At 38.2% G+C, this 13,581-nt stretch overlaps 1 protein-coding gene across 6 annotated transcripts in view; it reads left to right on the top strand.

The window, feature by feature from the left end:
• Positions 1 to 13,581, top strand: part of CDK12 (cyclin dependent kinase 12) — a 63,458-nt gene that overhangs the window by 24,761 nt on the left and 25,116 nt on the right. For all 6 annotated transcript variants that reach the window (XR_014014022.1, XR_014014023.1, XR_014014024.1 and 3 more), the window contains exons 9-13: positions 5,357 to 5,434; positions 6,686 to 6,802; positions 7,281 to 7,412; positions 9,224 to 9,435; positions 10,524 to 10,976. Coding sequence is in view for 3 of the 6 variants with exons in the window: in XM_081219752.1 (XP_081075878.1) it covers positions 5,357 to 5,434; positions 6,686 to 6,802; positions 7,281 to 7,412; positions 9,224 to 9,435; positions 10,524 to 10,976 (992 nt within the window). In the remaining 3 variants the exon portion in view is untranslated. The remainder of the gene's footprint in view (positions 1 to 5,356; positions 5,435 to 6,685; positions 6,803 to 7,280; positions 7,413 to 9,223; positions 9,436 to 10,523; positions 10,977 to 13,581) is intronic.

Here is a 13,581-nt window from a genome sequence, read left to right as displayed (position 1 = left end):
CCAACACCCACTGACCCTGAAACTATTTTACAGGTGGTTTTGAGTACTTCTGACAGATTACATAGTCACTTGTACATCACAGTTGGGGGTAGGAAGCAGTGGGAGCCTCTGCCCATAGTACAGGCAATAACTGGATACATTGTCTGTAGAGAACTTAAAAACAATTTAAAAAATCCATTACAAATTAGTCTACTTTTTATTATCCTCTTATACAAGCAGTTCTAAACAATGTCTAATAAAATATTCATCCCTATTGGAGCAGATTTACACAGACACACACCACTTTATATAATATGTAATTGTCTCTTTTTGAAATGTTATTAGCTATTAATGATCCACATCCATCAATCCATTTGTGGTTGTTTTGTGATACGATATTCTAATCATTTTATTCTTTCTTGAAATAAAGACAGTTTATCTATTTGGCTACCCTTGGGTACAAATGATACAGAAAAGGTTTAATTAGGGAATTCCCTGGTGGTGCAGTGGTTAGGACCCCATGCTTTCACTCCTTAGGGCCTGGGTTTGATCCCTGGAAGGGGAACTAAGATTCCACAAGCTTCGTGGCACAGCCAAAAAAAAAATTTTGAAAAGGTTTAATTAAAGGTTGAATTCTTCATTTTATTTACCAGTTTTCAAAATAATGAGATGGCTTACTATTATCCTCCAAAGATGGCCAAAGAGAAGTTATTTGGGGTTTGTTTTTTAGTTTCATTATGAACTCATGGATTTAAACAAATTTGACATGTTTTAATTCATTGTAGTTATCATCCTTATTCTTCTTCAAACTGTCCAGTCTTTGGTCAGTGGGAGTTTATGCAGGTTAATTCTTGGGACCTTTTGACTCAACCATATTAGTCTTTGATAGCCTTCATTGTTTTCTGATTCTAGGCTCATCCTGTACATTTCCTGCTACAGACCTGGAATTGGCCATTTCTCTAAGGAGTCTTTAGTTCCTTTTAGTACAAAATGATACTTAGAGGCCACAATTTGTAAGTTAGGGGCATAGACATTTTAAGTGGGCTGTGCTAGTTGTTTCATTTTTTTTAATATATAAATTAATTTACTTTATTTATTTTTGGCTGCGTTGGGTCTTCGTTGCTGCACGTGGGCTTTCTCTAGTTGAGGCAAGCAGGGGCTACTCTTTGTTGCCGTGTGCAGGCTTCCATTGCGGTGGCTTCTCTTGTTGTAGAGCACAGGCTCTAGGCACGGGCTTCCGTAGTTGTGGATTGCAGTCTCTAGAGCACAGGCTTAGTAGTTGTGGCGCATGGGATGGGCTTAGTGACTCCGCGGCATGTGGGATCTTCCCGGACCAGGACTCGAACCCATGTCCCCTGCATTGGCAGGCGGGTTCTTAACCACTGCGCCACGAGGGAAGTCCCCTAGTTAATTGTTCCTTACACTGTATGATTTATGTATGCACACTGACCTTGACCTCCATACTTCAGGATTCTGACACACATACTTCCCAGTGGAGCATACCACTTTTTTCCATTTTCTCTCCTCTGTTAATGTCATTCTTTAAAAGGAGCAGTATAGGGCTTTTATTTCAAAATTCAAAAGGGTGATGGAGAAAGAGCATAATTTCTGTAGTAGCCTACCCAATTCAAATGAAGCTTTAGTTAAATTTTACTGACTCAAGCTGGGCGTGTTTATGTTCTGGACTCTTTGCTCTAACAGTATTAGCATTTAAATTTTCACAACTAGGCTCTAAAGTTAATGCCCCATTAAGATGCACAGGGAAAGTTCATAGCTCTGTTGGTACTATTTCTGTGCAACCTGCTACATCAGTGCAGTAGCAAAGTGTTGATTACATAATGATGTCTTCCCCACCAAAGGACTGGAAACTAAAATAAAACACAATTGGAAATTAAAATTATAGAAAATTATACTTTCTTTAAAGCTCAGTGACTCATTGAATTGAGATTTTGCTTGACTTTTGTTGTGCACTTACTGCTTTGGTGATCCATGGTAGTCTCTCTGAAGATATTTTTGTGGGATGTTCTTGACAGAATTAATTGATGGAGCAGTTCAGTTTGAAAATCAGGGGAGAAACCAGAAAGACTAGTACAACACATGATACCTAGAGTCTGAAAACTCATCTGGGTTTGTTCTTTCTGTGTTTTATTTTACATGTTGTGATAACACTGTATTTGGAATTTGATTTGGCAGTCAGTATTAGAAACAATTAAATTCTACTTATACTTTTCTTTCTTTGGATAAGGTTTGTGAGAATATTGGAAATAAGAATTTGAAGTTAACAAATACTAAAAGAAAAGTGCTAATAACTTTAAAAGCTGGGTTTGTTTGCTTTCTCAAATTCTGTCAAGCTAAAGAATTTCAAAGTTAAACTATATACAGTTGTCCCTCTGTATCCACAGGAGGATTGGTTCTGGGACCCCCTGCATCCAAAACGTGGGGATGGCTCAAGTCTGTTACATTAAATGGTGTAGTGTTTGCATATAACCTACACACACCCTCCCACATATCCTCCAGTATACTCTCAGTCATCTCTGATTACTTATAATACCTAATACAATGTAAATCCTGCATAAATAGTTGTAAATACAATGTAAATGCTGTGTAAATAGTTGCCAGTGTGGCAAATTTAAGTTTTGCTTTTTGGAACTTTCTGGAATTTTTTTTCTAAATATTTTCAATCCATGGTTGGTTGAATCTGTGGATAGGAACCTATGGATACGGAGGGCTGACTGAAAACATTGGTTTGGGGAATATTTGTAAATCAATCTCATTTAAGAGCACAGGTTAGAAGAGATTCGTTCACTTTTTTCTTCCCCACTTTTTGAAAAAAAAAAAATTCAGGCATACAAAAAAGTATAGAGTATTCGTGTAATTTTTTTCATGTTTTAAATTTATTTTGAAATAATTTTAAATGTACAGAAAAGATGCTAGAATAGTACAAAGAACTTTAGTATAACCTTTATCCAGATTCACTGATTTTTTTTTAACCTTTCAATTGAGATTTACAATAAACTGCATATATTCAAAGTGTATAATTTAAGTTTTGACATATTATTTATATACACCAGTGAAACCATCACCAAGGTCACCTCCAAAATTTTCCATGTGCTCCTTTGTAGTCTCTCTTTACTGTCCATACCATCCCATTCCCAGGCAACCACTGTTCTGCTCTCACTTTAGATTGATTTCCATTTCTAGAATTTTATGTAAACAGGATCATACTATATATGCTCTTTTTCCCCTATGGCATCTTTTTTTTTTTTTTTTTTTTTTTTTTTTTTTTGCGGTACGTGGGCGTCTCACTGTTGTGGCCTCTCCCGTTGCGGAGCACAGGCCCCAGACGCGCAGGCTCAGTGGCCATGGCTCACGGGCCTAGCCACTCTGCGGCATGTGGGATCTTCCCAGACCGGGGCACGAACCCGTGTCCCCTGCATCTGCAGGCGGACTCTCAGCCACTGCGCCACCAGGGAAGCCCTTCCCCTATGGCATCCTTTACTCAGCATTAATTATTTTGAGATCATTTGTGTTAGATTCACTAATTTTTAATATCTTGCCACATTTCCTTTTATATTCACGTATGTATATATTATGTGGTATGTATATGTATTATATATATGTACTTATATATAATACAACGTACAATATATACATAGAATAAAATGTGTGTTTATATAGGTATACCATATATGTTTTTCCAGAACTATTTGAAAGTAGTTCTATGTATCATGCTCCTTTCCCTCTTAATATTTAATGTACGTTTCCTAAGAACAAAGATATTCTCTTATAATCACAATATAATTATCAAATTCAGGGAATTTAACATTGATACAATATATTTAATAGAGTACTTTAACCTACATTCCATACTCTGATTTTGTCGGTACCCTCATAATGTCCTGGAAACAATACTTCACCTGATAGAGGATCCAGTCCATTATCATATACTACATTTAGTTTTCATTCTTTAATCTGGAACAGTTCCTTAGCCTTTTTTTGGTTTTGATTTTGGATGGAATATTCCATAAGTGTTCTTTTTTTTTTTTTGCGGTACACGGGCCTCTCACTGTTGTGGCCTCTCCCATTGCGGAGCACAGGCTCCGGATGCGCAGGCTCAGCGGCCATGGCTCACGGGCCCAGCCGCTCCGCGGCATATGGGATCCTCCCGGACCAGGACACGAACCCGTATCCCCTGCATCGGCAGGCGGACTCTCAACCACTGCGCCACCAGGGAGGCCCAAGTGTTCTTTTTTAAGTTTAGTTGATTTATAATATTAGTTTCAGGTGTACAACATAGGGATTCAGAATTTTTGTTCATTATGTTTCATTTAAAGTTGCTATAAAATATGGATTATATTCCCTGTACTGTACAATATATCCTTGTAGCTTATTTGTTTTATACATAGTAGTTTGTAGCTCTTAATCCCCTACCCCTATCTTGACCTTCTCCAAGTCCCTCTCCCCACTGGTAACCACTAGTTTTTTTCCCTCTATCTGTGAGTCTATTTCTGTTTTGTTATATTCATTCATTTGTTTTATTTTTTAGATTCTACATATTAATGATAACATAACAGTATTTGTCTTTCTCTGACTTATTTCACTAAGCATAATACCCTCTAGTTCCATCCATGTTGTTGCAAATGGCAGAATTTCATTCTTTTTTATTTCATAAGTGTTTTTTTTTAAGGTATTACATTTGTATTTACATGAACCCTGTTTGGCTCTTACTGATGATGTTAATTTTGGTCACTTGGTTAAGGTGTTGTCTTTTTTCCACATTAAATAGTTATCAGTTTTCCTTTTGTAATTAAGTAATTTGTGGCGAGATACTTGGAGACTGTAAATATGTCAATATAGTTTTGAAAGGCCTTTTCAAAATGGTAAAAGTGTTTAAGCATAATATGTTTGAAAGTCCTATTGAAACTGAGCCTGACTGATGACAATAAACTTTTCTTTACAAATACAGTGCCAAGAGGCCTGTACATGTACATAGTGCACATTCTGCAGAGCAGATGAATGAAAAAGGCTAATATTCTTTTTATTGAAACTGCTGAGCATCTTTGTAAAATTGAAGTCTGTGTTTTTCAGTGTTTAGTTATTTCCTAAATTTACAGTGGAATTGATAGAAAAGGCTTCTTGACTCCTTTTTTTCTGCTTATAGACTGTCCTTTATAGGTGGCGAAAGTTTGATCTACCAGCAAATCCTTTGTACTATTTTCACTGCAAGAAATATTTTCTTTTATGAAACTCAGACCCTGAGTTTTGGGCTTATTTAGTATATCAGATACAGTCTGATATACTATAAAAGTTTATTGAGACACATTTTAAATAGGCTCCAGGGATTTCTCTTCTGACCTCTCAATTTTATTCTTTCTAGATGCATCCTTGGGGAACTGTTCACAAAGAAGCCAATTTTTCAAGCCAATCTGGAACTGGCTCAGCTAGAACTGATCAGGTACAGCTGTGCATGTGCTCTGAGTGCCCAAGGGTGATAGGTATTCTCATCCTCTAATTTCTAACACTTTTCAGTCATTCTACTAAGTGAGTTTATGCTCCTTATGTCTACGTAAGTTTCTCTTCACTCAATCAGGTTTACCATATATTTTGTCATGGGTTGTATATGGAAAGAAGTTGTATTCCACCTACTTCTTAGGTCTTTCTTTGCATTTTTTTTTATTAGTTCTTCATATAAAAGCATGCTGTTTTCAGGATAGTTGTTCCATTCTTACTTAGGTTAGATTAAGATCAACTTTATCCAGCAAACATTAGTTGAGCCTGTTCTATAATAAATTCCTATATCTGTTAAACTTTAGGATTCAGAGATAAATAAGATAGGTCCCTGCCTTCAAAGAAGTCAGAGTTTAGTAAGTGATGCATCAGGTAAACAGATAATTATAAAAGGGAGCCTATAATAGAGGATTTTGGGAAGGTCTGGGGTTGGGATGGAATTTGAGTTTTGTTTTTCATTTTTTTTTTTTTATTATTTCTTTTCAATAAGATTAAGGGGAAGAATACGACAGGCTAATGTAGACTTTTTTTTTTTTTTTTTTGCGGTACACGGGCCTCTCACTGTTGTGGCCTCTCCCATTGTGGAGCACAGGCTCCGGACGCGCAGGCTCAGCGGCCATGGCTCACGGGCCCAGCCGCTCCGCGGCATGTGGGATCTTCCCGGACCGGGGCACGAACCTGTGTCCCCTGCATCGGCAGGCGGACTCTCAACCACTGCACCACCAGGGAAGCCCTAATGTAGACTTTTTTTTAAAGGTGGTGTGTAACTCATGTGTTATGCAGTAAATTCAGTTTTCCATCAAATTCCAATCTTAGGCTCTCTTCTGCTAGTTTTCCCTTTTAGGAACATTATAGGACCAGCTCAGCTCTTTGAAATTAATATTAACTGAACAGAACAAAATTGGTAGTTGAAACCTATGTGGAGGATTACGAACATGTTTTACAAAACCAAATCTGTGGATCAGTTTGGACTATTGTGCCAGTATTTTCTCTTCACTATCGTGTAACCAGTTTTTCTGTCCTGTTCCTTCTGTCCTTAAAGCAGTGCGATCAGGTTTTACCTCTCTGCATGCCTTTTAACTTAATAAGCCAAAATCCCCCAGACCTGAGGAGGTAATAATTTCTGCGTCTAGAATCTCCAGAATTTACGATGCTGACTCACTCACTTCCTTGTTCTTGCTTTTTGCTTTGTTTTCAGTCGACTCTGTGGTAGCCCTTGTCCAGCTGTGTGGCCTGATGTTATCAAGCTGCCCTACTTCAATACAATGAAACCGAAGAAGCAATATAGAAGGCGCCTACGAGAAGAATTCTCTTTGTGAGTTTGACAGATGTGTACATCTAGTTTCCGTGTTTGGCTGTTGTTTGGACTTGACTTTTTCCTGTCCTAGGGAGTTAGTGCTGTCCCAATTTATTATGAAAACACACAATAGGAAAACATTTTATTTTTCAGCAGTATGAGTTTTATCATAGCCCTTTTGTAATTTTCTCATATGAAGGCTTTAGCTGATAGGAAACCATTTTATTTTGAATGATATACAAGTTTTCTCATAGTCCTTTTGATCTTCCTAAAACAAAAAGAATAAAACTGCTGGCTTCATGTTTTCTACCTGTATTACTGTTGCATTTCTTGAATCCTTTGTGGAAGTAAATCTGCTTGCTTGTTTAGCCAGGTTCCAACTCCCTTCCCATAGTTTTACATGGAGGTGGAAATTCAAAGACCTTTGACATAAGCTTACCGGTATAAGAACTGTGGGGTCATTGTGAACTCATTCTTTCTCTCTTCCTTTTCACAGCATTCCCTCAGCAGCACTTGATTTACTGGACCACATGCTGACGTTAGATCCTAGCAAACGTTGTACAGCTGAACAGACCCTACAGAGTGACTTCCTTAAAGATGTCGAGCTCAGCAAAATGGATCCTCCAGAGTAAGTGCTGGTGGCCATGTAGTTACCCTAAACCTTCCCAAGGCTTCAGGAGATGAGAAACTCAAAATAATAGGTTTTTTAAAAAAGGAACTGCAGTGGCCAACCAAATAGAGAGGTGTCCTTGAGTATTATGGTTGATAAGAAGTTTATTGCTTTATGTTTTTTTCTTAAACAAGGAATAGATTTAGATATGATATTTGTTCTAACTAGACTCATGCTATCTTCTTTTGTCCCTGGATCCCCAGCATATTGCTCTATATAACCTCTTTGAAAGTATTCCTTCTAATTTTTGCTTTTTAACCATTTCATCTTTTTTAATTCCCTATATCTGCGGTGACCATGTTATCCCACACGTGCAAGGACAGTCCGAATTTTAAATAGTTTGTCTCACTATCAAGCCATATGTCCTGAATTTTGATATAGAAAATATGGTCTATGAATGTGTCTTTCTTCCATCAGAATCTTATTAATTTCCTGTATTGTATGAGATCCTCAAAGGTTCTACACTCACATCTCACATTCTGATAGATACAAATCTTTGACTCTCACTGACAGCATTATAGCTTTCATGTCAGAGTTTTTGGGCATTTCTTTCTTATAGAAATACTGTGCATCTTAAATGTATGAGATGTTAGTACACGCACAGGTAATATCTACAAATCTGATAATCCAAAGAAATGTTTGAATTCATTTATTGTGTTTGAATTTTGATACATTGAATGTGATTGAAATATGTAAGCTTTTTAGTAAAAATTGGAAACTTGTTATAGAGAAATTTTGGCTATGATAATCTTTATTGTGGTAAGGTTTGACTTACTGGAATTTATTGAGTATAGGAAAGTCTGGAAATATATTAAAATATACTAATAAACCTCACAAATGAAAATATCCAGTCATGAAATTCAGTGGGCATAAAGAAGAAAGAACCAGTTTTTTGGTCGTTACAGACCAAGTAATACATAAATCGATTTTACACAGAGGTGATTTAATCATGATATGCTCATGTGGTTCCAAGATTTAAATTACCACCTTGCCTGGACTTTTTGTAGATATTAACAAGGCAGTCACCTCTGTTCTATTTATTCCCAACTGAAACTTGACCAATAAAGGTCTCCTTTATTTTTGTTATGCCAAGCAAGAGTAGTTATAAAACTTAACTGTTTGACTGGAATATGGGCATTTATATAGCAAGTGTGTCTCTGGTATTAGCAAGATCTTCATTTCTCACTGTAGAAAGAAATTCTTTGGGCTTTTGGAATTTTAGTTTCTCAGACTACCATATGCCATGATTCTGTTTACATTGCTACTATCTGTTTACTAACTTTTCTGGTTATTTTTATGTTTTCCTTATCCTTTCTATTTCCCCTTGTTCTTTACCTTCCCATTTTATTTTATTTTTTTTATTTTTAAAAATTTATTTATTTATTTTTGGCTGCATTGGGTCTTCGTTGCTGTGCGTGGGCTTTCTTTAGTTGCGGGGAGCGGGGGCTACTCTTTGTTGCGGTTGTGGGCTGCTCATTGCAGTGGCTCCTCTTGTTGCAGAGCACAGGCTCTAGGCGCACGGACTTCAGTAGTTGTGGCTTGCGGGTTCTACAGTGCGGGCTCAGTAGTTGTGTCACATGGGTTTAGTTGCTTCACAGCATGTGGGATCTTCCCGGACCAGGGCTCAAACCCAGCGTGTCCCCTGCGTTGGCAGGTAGATTCTTAACCACTGCGCCACCAGGGAAGCCCCTGCCTTCCCATTTTAATCTCTTGTTCCTCCATTCACTCACTACTGCATTCCCACACACATTTCTTTTGTCTTTTTCCAGCCTCCCCCACTGGCAGGATTGCCATGAATTATGGAGTAAGAAACGGCGACGGCAGCGACAAAGCGGTGTTTTGGTAGAAGAGCCACCTCCACCCAAAGCCTCTCGGAAAGAAACTATCTCAGGGACAAGTGCTGAGCCTGTGAAGAACAGCAGCCCAGCACCACCTCAGCCTGCTCCTGGCAAGGTGGAGCCTGGGGCTGGGGACACAATAGGTCAGTGCTGGCAGTGCTGGGATAGAGCCTTTGTGCTTTTACTAAGCACTTGGCAGATTTTGAAGGTCAAGTGCAAGGGTGTGTGTGTTTGTGTGTGTGTGTTTTTTGTTTTTGTTTTTGTTTTTGCGGTACGCGGGCCTCTCACTGTCGTGGCCTCTCCCGTTGCGGAGTACAGGCTCCGGACGCACAGGTTCAGCGGCCATGGCTCACGGGCCCAGCCGCTCCGCGGCATGTGGAATCTTCCTGGATCAGGGCACGAACCCGTGTCCCCTGCATTGGCAGGCGGACTCTCAACCACTGCGCCACCAGGAAAGCCCTGTGTGTGTGTGTTTTAATTTAAGATTAGTTTACCCATGGCTCCCTAATATAACTGGAGCCCTGTTTATGTTAGATTTGTTAAGACCTTCTTAGAATTTAATCATGTTAAGTCACAATTGCTAAATGTAGTTAGTTCTGTAGCCTCTTATTTGATCTAAATATATCAAAAACTGTATAATAATGAATTATTATAAACAACAAGGTAGCTCTCCTGTGGGGCAACCATTTTTTCTGAACTACAGCTCTTCCTTCCTTGGCTCATTTTTCCTTCCTTGTCCACTTAAAACAGTGGTTTTCAATGCTGGCGGCACATTAGAATCATCTAAAAAGCTTTAAATATAAACACCTCCAAACAATTGCCAGATCTCTAGGGATGGGACCTGAGGCTTCTGAATTTTAAAATCTCCCCTATTCTCATTGTAAAGCAATTATACTCTAATAAAGATATTAAAAAAACAAAAAGACAAACAAACAAAAAACCTCTCCTATTCTGATGTACAGTAAGGGTTGAAAATCACTGACCTTGAAGAATATAGATAAAATGAAGTCACTTTTACTCACAATACAGAGATGTTTTAATTAGTCCCTGTATTTTTAAGTGAAAATATAAAGAATAACAAATGTGTCATGACAGTTGGAGGAATGAAAAATGAGACATTCAAAATGAAACTTCATTCATTGGATATTGTAAGTTGCTATTGCCAATTGAAGAAGGCAAAGGTCCTTGCCTTGCCTCATCCTCTTATATTGGCTCCACTGTCTCTCCACAGGCCTCGGTGACATCACACAGCAGTTGAATCAAAGTGAATTGGCAGTGTTATTGAACCTGCTCCAGAGCCAAACCGACCTGAGTATTCCTCAAATGGCGCAGCTGCTTAACATCCACTCCAATCCAGAGATACAGCAGCAGCTGGAGGCCCTGAACCAATCCATCAGTGCCCTAACAGAAGCCACTTCCCACCAGCAGGACTCAGAGCCCACGGCCCCAGAGGAATCTTTGAAGGAGGCACCCCCTGCCCCAGTGGTCCAACCTTCAGCAGAACAGACAACCCCTGAAGCTTCAAGCACACCAGCTGACATGCAGAATATGTTGGCAGTTCTCTTGAGTCAACTAATGAAAACCCAGGAGCCAGCAGGCAACCTGGAGGAAAACAACAGTGACAAGAACAGTGGGCCACAGGGGCCCCGAAGAACTCCCACAATGCCACAGGAGGAGGCAGCAGGTAAACAGACCGGTCATGAATCTCATTGAGCTCAGGTGCTGTTGATCCTCTTAAAAAATCTCTAACATTTTCTTTTTCACATCAGTGGCCTCGGTTTCAGTCTTTCTGTCACCTAGTCTACAGGAGAACATAGCACCAAATGATGTATATCTTGCCCAGCTTCTTTTATTTAAGTCTCAAAGCTTCTTAAAGCACCTTTCATATACTGATTGTTTTTCCATCTTTCCATTTCCTAGGAAGTAGGTAAGTAAAGGCCCTGTGTTCTCACACAAGGAAACCACAACTGTAGCTAGTGATGCATCTTGAACCACTGTGTGTGTGGTGGCCAGCTAGTATTGGCACTTGAAAATCTGCCTTCCAAACAAACCATTATCAGATTGTACAAATAGTCAATTGTACTCTAGTATAGTGGATGCTAGATACCAGAGTCTCGCCAGAAACATACAGTCAAGAAAGCCCTAATAAGATATCATTGTTAATCTCCTGAAGAATAATTTGAGATTTCTAAGTAGATAATTAACAAAGTACATTTCCTTTCCAAAAAATAGCATATAAAAATGATTCCTTTAAATCTGTGTTCCTGAAAGAGATAATTAAATGGACCCCAGATTAGGAATTGAGCATTATATTTAAAAAAAAAATCTGAAAAAAGGAAATATGTATACCTTGATCTCACATGACCACAGCATACAATTTATTAGAGGGAAAAGAAGTTTAAATTTTCTAATGAATTCTGATTCACAGTCTTTACTTGCAAAATCTTTACTTATCTGAAAGTGATTCCAACTCCTTGGAAATTTTTGCTGTCCATGAAGACCCCATGAATTGGGGAATGAGAAGATGTACAAGGTCTGATGGGGTACACTAACCTTCAACTTTTAGGCTGTTGCATTCACATTTCATATGGGTTGGTATGGAGAATATATGCCTTATTTCCACTAGTACAAGGTCAAATATATAAACTATTTATCATATGTAAAGTTAAAAAAAAAACAGAAGGTAACATAAATAAAATTACCCCCTTATTTTATAGATAGGGAAACTGCAATCCAGGGAGTTTAAATAAGCTTGCCTATGGTCCCACTGCTGAAATCGTATTATTGGCAGAGGCAGAACTAGAATTCCTGTACTTTGTTAATGTGTTTCTTTTTAATGTGTTTCTTAATTCACTTTGCTATTATGCCATAACAATTCCAGTTTTTTTAAGAGACTCTAGGACGTGGAATAACAGAGAAAGCAAATCTAGAATTAAAGTAGGCCTTTTTGTCTCATCTCTCATACCTTCCTTCCTTGCACCACCACCCACCCCCCAACCAAAAAAAAAAAAAATTCAGCTATAATCAAAATATGTGAAAGAAGTTGTTCAAGTTCAATGGCATAGTGATTGAAAGAAATTCGCCCAGTAATTGAGTCAACAGGCTATCAGCCAAATGGTGAAATTGAACTAAAATTAAGGCCTGGCTCATGGCCAGAAATTGTTGGATTTACTTTTCAGAGGAGAGTAGAAATGCCATTCCTAGTGAATACAGTCACTTTTGGATTATCCCGTTGGTGTCTCTCCGATGTTTCTATGTTCTAGTTTCTCCCCTGCTACCTCTCATTTGGCCATTTTAGTGTTCATTAGCACTTCCACCAGAGGGCAGACTGAGTTAGCCAGAGAAGGTAAAAATCTATCACTTTGGCTACTGTTTAGCTATTCTGTACTCGTTGGGAAAGGGTTTTGGTTGAAATCTAATGAGTAAAATGAAGTTTTAAGTTATTTGTGTATTTCATTAATCCCTCCCGCCATCGGTACAGGCTGTTAAGGATTGGCAATATTGTTAATACTTTGAATCTTATAACAGTATGTTTTTTTAATGTGATCTTTACTTTTAATTCTCTTAAGACGTTTTATTAACCTTTAATAGTTCTTTACAATCCATCTGCCTTTGCTATTTTGAAATAGTTTTCATCCTCTCATACATGTGAAAGAATGTGAGCTCAAGAATTAGTTCTGTTGAAACACAACTAGGCTATTTACATAAAAGGCAAATGTGAAAAGTAGTATAGATGGAAGAAAATAAGTGTAGCTTTGTCCATTTTTGCAGTTAGGCATTTTTAAAGTTGTTTGCCCTTAGTATTAAAAAAACAAACAAACAAAAAAACTGGTGTTCCATTTCATGTACAGACCAAAAATACTTTAAAAAATAACTGGTACTGTGATTGATGTTCTTATGTAGTGAGATATGTAGTGTTCACGGCAAAAAGCTCTGAAATCTATAGATGTTTGTAGTCCAGTTAACTCTCCTTTTTCTGGATGTCTACTTTTCAAGTTGTGAGTTTTCTACAGCTAATTTTTTTGTCCTTTAATTCAGTTTTCTCTACCACCTAGTCAACCAGCCAGTCTGTTAACAAGTAACTTGGGTGCGTATTGTGTATAGGATGACCATCTTGTCCCAGTACTGTCCTGGTTTTAAAACTGAAAGTTAGCAACCTGGGAACCCCCTCAGTCCCAGGCAAATTGGGATTATTGGTCACCCTACATATATGTTACACACCGACCTTATCCTCCTACTGCTCAAAAGTTTTGTAGTGTTTTCAGAGTACTTTCATCTGCACGCTAAGG

This window comes from Mesoplodon bidens (genome assembly GCF_964165515.1).
Source record: "Mesoplodon bidens genome assembly, chromosome: 19".
Classification (NCBI taxonomy): Eukaryota; Metazoa; Chordata; class Mammalia; order Artiodactyla; family Ziphiidae; genus Mesoplodon; species Mesoplodon bidens.
Note: the sequence above shows the minus strand (reverse complement) of the source record. Positions and strands in the feature narration are given on the sequence as shown.